Source organism: Leptonychotes weddellii, chromosome 13, assembly GCF_054177405.1.
Source record: "Leptonychotes weddellii isolate Sample4059 chromosome 13, ASM5417740v2, whole genome shotgun sequence".
Taxonomy (NCBI): domain Eukaryota; kingdom Metazoa; phylum Chordata; class Mammalia; order Carnivora; family Phocidae; genus Leptonychotes; species Leptonychotes weddellii.
In genome coordinates this window covers 53,183,252-53,191,308 of record NC_138381.1, presented here as the reverse complement: position 1 = coordinate 53,191,308, position 8,057 = coordinate 53,183,252, and the positions used below count along the sequence as shown (strand labels likewise).

The 8,057-nt window shown below is 43.3% G+C and overlaps 1 protein-coding gene across 2 annotated transcripts; it reads right to left on the bottom strand.

The window, feature by feature from the left end:
• Positions 1 to 1,355: 1,355 nt before the first annotated feature.
• TXNDC2 (thioredoxin domain containing 2) lies at positions 1,356 to 7,331 on the bottom strand. 2 transcript variants are annotated; one of them, XM_006742554.3, is made up of 2 exons: positions 4,093 to 7,331; positions 1,356 to 3,802 (listed from the first exon to the last, which is right to left on the bottom strand). In XM_006742554.3, the coding sequence occupies exons 1-2, from the start codon at positions 4,193 to 4,195 to the stop codon at positions 2,322 to 2,324; spliced, it is 1,584 nt and encodes a 527-aa protein (XP_006742617.3). In that variant the 5' UTR covers positions 4,196 to 7,331; the 3' UTR covers positions 1,356 to 2,321. The 2 variants fall into 2 exon arrangements, with proteins under 2 accessions (XP_006742617.3, XP_081658708.1); XM_081802582.1 differs by having other exon boundaries at positions 1,356 to 3,785.
• Positions 7,332 to 8,057: the final 726 nt, after the last annotated feature.

The following is an 8,057-nucleotide window of genomic DNA, read 5'->3' as shown; positions in this document are numbered from 1 at the left end:
AAAAAACCTGCAATACTACAGTTCCAGAAATAGTTGTTGGTGTAACTCATTAATGTTAGATTTGGAGGTCCCTGGTCCTCCAAATTACACAGTCTAAAGTGTTGCAGGGCTAGGTTATCCAAAAGGGGCCCTGGTAGCGGAGGGGTTGAGTTAATTCCTAAATGTCTAAGCAGATAAAGTTACATTAAAACCAGCCTGTTCAATATGGAAAACAAGAACACATCTGAGTGAAAAAAGTCAGAGGAAGGTCTCTCTACCAGAAGAAAAGAATAGATATATGGATCATTAATAGGAGTCCATTTATATGAAAATAAAAGCTATGTGCTTGTACCCTACTCCCAAATCCCCTCATTGAAAAGTGGTTTATGATCATAGCTTTGGCTTTTATGAGAGATTATTATCAGAAATAACTATATGAGAATTGTTTCTGAATTTCTTATAAAAAATACTGTCAAGAACCTCATCCAGAGGTTCCCAGATGAAAATTTTCATTCAAGAATTTAGTTATGGGAAATCATTGACTCATTTTTCAAATTCCAGTGTTTTCTCCTTTGGGGTAATGATATCTGGGTATTACTGAGTTTGCCTTTTCTCACCCCCACCCCATCCACACTGCTAAGAAGCTCAGAACAAAATGTGCCACTCAGACAGAGTGATTATATGAGCCTCAGTTGACATCTTATTCATTTTCATGAATTTGTTAGCCTTATCATTAATACTTTATGTAAGTCATTCCAAATGTTTTTGGAAAAAAGTCCAGGTATGCATGGCATTTTGTTTCTATTGTTAGGTGGTTATTTTTCATGGCTCAGATAAGGTCTATGATTGAGATAATGCACAGAGTGGGAGTTGCTGGGGCAGCCCCCTCCTGCGGTTAACTTAGATAGGGATTGCAACTCAGCCACATAAAAGAAGCCAGAGAGGTTCCTCACCACTGTTGGGAGGCAGTGCCACTCAGCCTCTAAGATTAGATTGGTTTCCTGAGGGAACCCAAGCCCAGATTGCCAGATTTTACACTTTTTCAAGAAAAGCTAGAATTCAAGGTTTAAAAGGGAATCCTGGTTTTTTGAAATGTTGACAACTAGTTCAAATTCTTTAAAAGACTGGACCAGCAGAAGACAGGATGGTGGCTGACGAGGAATAGGGGGAGACATGAGGAGTTGTTGCTCACTGGGTAGAAGTTTCTGTTCTCCAGAATGGGTAAGTTCTAGAGATTTGCTGTACAACAGAGTGCCTGTCATTAACAACATAGTATTGTGCATTTAAACTGTGGTTAAGAGGTTAGATCTCCTGTTAAGCACTCTTACCACCACCACCGTCACCACAATAACAAAAAAGAGTACACACAGGGAAACTCTGGAGGCGAGGGGCATGTTTATTACCTTGACTGTGGTAATGATGTCATGGGTGTATGCATATGCCCAAATTCATCAAAGTGTATACATTAAATACATGCTGTTATATGTGTGTGTATCACATACACATTTTTTTAAAACACAAAAACTCTGGACCAAGCCACCATCTGTGACCCAGACCTGGGCCTCTGGGCTCTGAGACGTCTGGGAGCAGGTTTCAGAAATCCAGTTACCAGGAGACAAAGTAGGAACTCTGTCACCAGGGAGCTGATGTCATAATGGCATGGAAGATCACCCTGACTTTGACCTGAATAGTAAAGCTCTTGGTCTGAGAAACCAGAAGCTGGGAAGTCTGTCTCGGATTTTGTGGGCATGATTAGTAGAAAGAGGCCTGCTGCACTTGAGATCTGGGAACATGGCCTTGGTCTTGACTCTGCCACCAAGGAATCCCATGCAGGCTTGGTGAGCCCATGGGATTTCCTGAGGCCTCCGTAGCACTCCCCGCACTTAGAGGAGGTTAGGTAGGATATGTGAACCTTTCAAATTCTTTATTTCCCAAAGCATCTTATCAGAAACCCCAAATGAGAAAAGAAGTCTCCACTCATCTTTAAATCATGTACTTTTACAGAAGAATTGTCTAAATTTCCAATGTTGCCACTAACACCAAATGAACTGAATTTTCAAGAGTGAATTCCAAAAAAATCATGATCAAAAAAATAGGAGACAGGTAGACTCCTAATCTCCACCAAAGGAAATTCTAATATCACCCTTTCCTACCAACGAAAGCATGGTCACATCATGCTTTCGTGCTTTTACTACTTTTTGAAAAGGTGGAGTTAACACTTCATCATTTATGAGCAGGTGTCATTCAGACATATACTTTCGTTATGTCTCATCTCTTTTCGTAAATAAAAAAATCACAAACTATAACCAGCTGACTGTTAACAGTGCTTTCAGAATTCACAATTACTTTAATTCTGCAATGCTTGCTTCAAGTTTTTCTTTAATAGCACCACAAAATTCTCCCACCTTTTCTTCTTTTTTATAAAACTGAAAGGTTGGGATGCAAATGATCTCCAGGTCTCTCACCAGCTCCTCACACTCATCAGCATCCACTTCCAGGAACACCACATCCTCATACTTCAAGGACAGGGACCGGAAAAGGGGCCTGATGGTCCTGCAAGGCCCACACCAGGTGGCTGAGAAGTCCACGGCTACCAGCTTCTCCCCGGCCTCCTTGAGTGCCAACTCAAAGTCCTCCTTGCTCAGGATCATTTTCACCAAGTCCACCTCCAAGAGTTCCATTGTCTCTGATGGCTTCTGGACACTGCCTTCTATGGGATGGATGGCTTCTTCTGAGGACTTGGGAATGTCACCCTTCTTGGACTGGATGGTTTCCTCTGAGGACTTGGTGATGTCCCCCTCCTTGGGGTGGACTGTATCTTCTGAGGACTTGATGTCACCCTCTCTGGGCAGGAGGCTTTCCTCTGAGGACTTGGAAGTGTGGCTGTGCTTGGACAGGATGGTTTTTGCTAAGACCTTGGGGCTGTTGACCTGCTTAGACTGGAAAGCTTTTGCTGACAACTTGGGGGTGTTGGCCCCTTTGGGCAGAATGGATTTTGCTAAGAACTTAGGGCTATTGCCCTGCTTAGGCAGGATGGATTTTACTGGGGAATTGGTGTCACCCTGCTTGCGTGGGATGTTCTTTTCTGAAGAAGCAGACGTGCCATCTTCCTTTGGCAGGGTGATTTTTTCTGAGGAATTGGAGATGTCATCTTGTTTGGGTGGGATAATTTTTTCTAAAGAATGGAGGGTGTCAGCCTGCTTGGATGGGATGATTTTTGCTGAAAAATTGGGGGTGTCAGCCTGCTTGGGGGGGATGGTTCTTACTGAAAAATTGGGGGTGTCAGCCTGCTTGGGTAGGATGGTTTTGGCTGGGGAATTGAGGATATCAGTCTGTTTGTATGGGGTGGTTTTAGTTGGGGAATTGGAGGTATCACCCTGCTTAGGTGGGATGATTTTTGTTAAAAAACTGGAGGTGTCAGCCTGCTTGGGTGATAGGGGTTTTGCTGAGAAATTGAAGATGTCAGTCTGCTTGAGTGGGATAATTTTTTCTGGGGAGTTGGGGGTGTCAGCCTGCTTGGGTGGGATTGTTCTTGCTGACAAACTTGGAGTATCAGCCTGCTTGGGCAGGATGGGTTTTGCTGAAAAACTGGGGATGTCAGCCCGCTTGGGCTGTATGGTTTTTGCTGAGGAATTGGAGATGCTACCGCCCCATACAGGGGGAAATATGTCCTTGGGCTGTGGACCTCTGGACTCCTTTGCAGGCATGTGTTGTATGTTGTTTACCTCACAGGCCAAGGCCTTCTCCTGGATATGTGCTGGGTCCAAGAATTCTGGTACCAACGGAGTCACATGGCTGGACAGACCCTGTAATAATGCACTTTCTGAACAAATAAATAAATAAATAAATAAAGTGCAAAAGAAGAAACAAAAAAAATTCTTATCACATACTCTGGGGAAGACAAATGTCATTCTTAGAGCCTGCAAATGTAGTTTTATGAATGATGTATCAACTTGAATAATCACATTCAACAGAAGGCCAGGCAGCATGTGATTACACTGATCTTTATATAGAGTTGTCTTTTTTAAAACTACAACTTTTCTCTGCTTCAATACTGCTGCCTTCTCCCTAAGCATGTAGGTCCCTAAGGTGGCCCTCCTCCCTCCCACTTACCATTGGCATCACCTTGACTGGTTTCTTCTTGTTTCTCTGGACTCATTTTCGGTTCTTCTGGGACTCCCTCTCTATCACTTTCCACTTCCAGTCTCTTGTCCATAGCCACTCATACTTCATGCATGCCTCACAGTGAAGACGAGGTTGTACCCTCCAACTTCTTCCAAACTCGCCAACCTACATCATACAACAAGTAACAACTTACATGTGGGTAGTACTTACAGCTGGTTTTCCCTCTTGGTACTCACAACAGTAGCATTTGAAAGTTTCGTGACAGCCTTGGTTATGGCGGCCAAGCTGTGCATCAGCCTGAGCCCAGTGCCTGCTGTGCGTTCACAGGCATTATGTCCTGTAACACAGCAAACCACTGAGGTAAGTGCCATTATGATCCCCACTTTACAAATAAGAAAGTTGAGCCTTGGGCAGGTTATGTAACTTGCTCAAGGTCACAAAGCTAGTAGGTGGGCAGGTTCCAAGCCTGTCCTCCAAATACTATCCTGAACTGTTCTGTTTGCCAAAGGATGGTAACCCAAAACCAACTTTCCTACAACCTCCCTCTAGGACTCTTCAGCCCCAGCTTCCCCTTTCTGACTCACCCACCATAACCATCTGAGTGTCTCTTCCTAGCCATGTTACCCTCCTCTACAAAGTCCTGCCTGACTGTCAGGTGTCCTGTTTGACCTATTTGGAAGGGAGTAGATTATGACATGGAGAAATTCCCTAACTGAGAAGAAGTGAAAACATCACCCCTTCATTCCAAATAGATGGGGACCCAAGAGAAACAGGTACATGTGTCCTGGCCTCCCCTCTTCAAGAATGAAACCTCAGCATGGATCCAGGTTAGATGTGCTCAGAGGAAAGCTGACAGCAGAGGGGTATTTACCTGGGCTCCATTTGGGAGGCCAGGAAGAGCCCACATCCTCATTGACTCCATATCAACATGGCAGTGTGGGCCCCTGGCAGAGGGCATGACTGGGTTCTTGGGCCTGGGGCAGGCTCCTGGCCCCATAGCCTGCTGTGCGCATGCCAGGGATCTGGATATCCTACAGTGGGGCTGGGAGTGTCCTGGGAAGACCAGCAGACCTACGGGGAACTCAAGGAAGAAGAAAGAAGCTACTGTGAAGGGGGATTTGTGACCAGAGGCAAGGACTGGAGTCATAGGCTCGACCAGTGGGTAAGAACATGGTGGCCCACCCCCAAGGTGGGACCAGTGGTCCTCAGCAGTCCTCAGTCTAGGGACCAGGCCAGACTAGCCACTTCATATGGGAAACCAGAGGCAGAGGGATGGGCCACAACCAGACCACACGACCCTGTGCACCCAGATACTATGGAGAAATGGGAGGAATCAGAAAGACTGAGCTGCTACCAGAATGAAAAAGTGTTCATCAGGCTGAAATTTCACAAACAGGCAGATTGAATCCTGCCCCTCACCATTCCTCCTCAAATCCCCTAGAGATAAGGCTCATGGAGAAAGTAGATCCCCTGTAGAAAAAGTTTAAGGCCACATTCTATTTGCATATCTTCATAAAAGTGAGGAGATCTCTGACCCTGTTGCATTTATACTTGGGGGATCTGAGCTGTGTTTTAGATTTGGCAGAATGGTTCCAATTATTTCTACTCTTCATTCTGCAATTCAGATGGAGTCCAAGCAACTTGAAATATCGATGCCTCTGAATAATTTTCATTCAACTTGTCAAAAAAATGTACTTTCAGGAGAAAATTTCCTTTAGCACAAGCTGGTCCCCAAATTGCTCATGAACCCTTATGTCAGTTGTGGTTCTGTCATGGAAACAATAAATCAGCTATTTTAGGCACAGGAAGATTTATCTAATTATAAAATAGCTGGAAAGCCTGCCTCTCGGCTATGTGTCCTAGAATAATTTCTAGAAAAATGAGCAGCACTGCAGAACTGGCCTGCCAGGGTGTAGCGGCCTCCATGATATCAGAAAGGCAGGGAATCAGAACGTTGTTGACTCCAAGAACTTTCGCTCTAGCTGCAATCCAAGGGGGAGACAGCCACTGCCCAACCCCCTCTTAGCTCAGAGCTAGAGCTGAACGCCCCCGGCAGAGAGGGGCAAAGCTGCAAGATGATGGCTTTCTTCCCATGCAGGTCCGTCTACTGGCAGAATCTATTTTGCACCCAGAACCCCAGGGGAGTCCAAAAAATGTGGTTTTCGGATTTCCAGCCTCCGCAGTATAGGGAAGCACACTAGAATTTGGAATAAATACTGTGTGGAAATTCATTTCTACCCCATGCTTACAAAGACAACGTGGCAGTCTAGCTTTTATACATTATGCTGGTGTAAATTTTTTGGTTTTATAATTGCAAAAATAATACATGTTTATAATAGAAACATTAGGAAACACAAGTTAAAAGAAAATAAGAATTACTCAAAGTGCCGATCTTCAAGGATCACCACTAACAATATTGTGATGTATATTCTTTGCCTTTCTCATTATTTGCACATAGATATTTTCAAATGAGATAATTTTCCAAAAGGTACTATTGTAATCCTTTTCATTTAAGAATATATTTTTGAATCTTCTCCCCATCAAAACCTGTAGCAGGTGTCAGCAAACTTTTCCTGAAAAGTGACGACTTTAGACTTTGCAGACTGCATGGTCTCAGTCAAAGCCACTCAACTCTGCCTCTGTAGCATGCAAGCAGCTGTCGCAGAATGAATGGCGCCTTCCCAAAATTCATATGCTGCAGTCTTAGCCCCCAGTACCTCCAAATGTGACCTTTTCTGGAAACAGGGTCATTGCAGATGTAATCAGTTAAGATGAGGTCATACTGGAGTAGGGTGGGCTCCTAATCAAATATGACTGGCATTCTTAGGGAAAGGGGGCATTTGGGCACAGACACACATGGAGGTAAGACCCGGCGAAGACACAGACGATGGCCATTTGCAAAGCAAGGAGAGAGGCCTGGAACAGATCTTTTCCTCACAATGTTCAGAAAAAAACATACCCTTTGGACACCTTGATTTTGGATTATTAACCTCCAGAACAGTGAGACAATAAATTTCTGTGGTTTAAGCCACCCAGTCAGTGGTATGACGGCCCTAGCAAACTAATACGCAGCCATACAAATGGGCATGGCTGTGTCCTAATAAAACTTTATTTACAAAACCAGGCAACTGGCCAATGAACACAAATGGCTGATCCCTGACTTACATAATCATTTTTAATGACTGATTAATGTTCCTTTGAATGGACAAACTACAATTTATTTAAACAATTTCCTATCGATGGACATAAAGGTTGTTTTTATAATTTGCTGTTATAAATAAGCAATATAAAAATAAACATTTAGGGGTGCCTGAGTGGCTCAGTCGTTAAGCGTCTGCCTTTGGCTCAGGTCATGATCCCAGGGTCCTGGGATCGAGCCCCACATCGGGCTCCCTGCTCTGCGGGGCGCCTGCTTCTTTCTCTCCCACTCTCCCTGCTTATGTTTCCTCTCTCGCTGTGTCTCTGTCAAATAAATAAATAAAATCTTAAAAAAAAAAAAAAACATTTATGGATAAACGCCTTTGCATATTCTTAATTATTTTCTTAGAATAAAATTCTAGAAATGGAATCCCTAGATCAATTGGTAGACATTTTAAAGACTTCTCTTCCAATCTGTAGTATCAGCAAGGTATGAAAGTACAATTTGATGGACAAAGAAAGTTATGTCATTAGTATCTTAATTTGCATTTCCTTATTAAGTTGAATTTGGGTACATTTTTTCATCAATTTATATTTCTTCTTTTGCAAACTGTGGTATCACTTGCTTGATAGTTCTTAAAGGGGAGGCAGCTCCATATACATTCATTCCCTTAACATTTTGCCAGTTATTATCATAGTCTTTCTCAGTTTGTCTTTTAATTTTGTTCATGATATTTTTGGAGCAACATACAAATGCTTCCATTTTTGTGTAGTTAAATCCATCAATTTTGTCTTCTATGATTTTCACTTCTCAT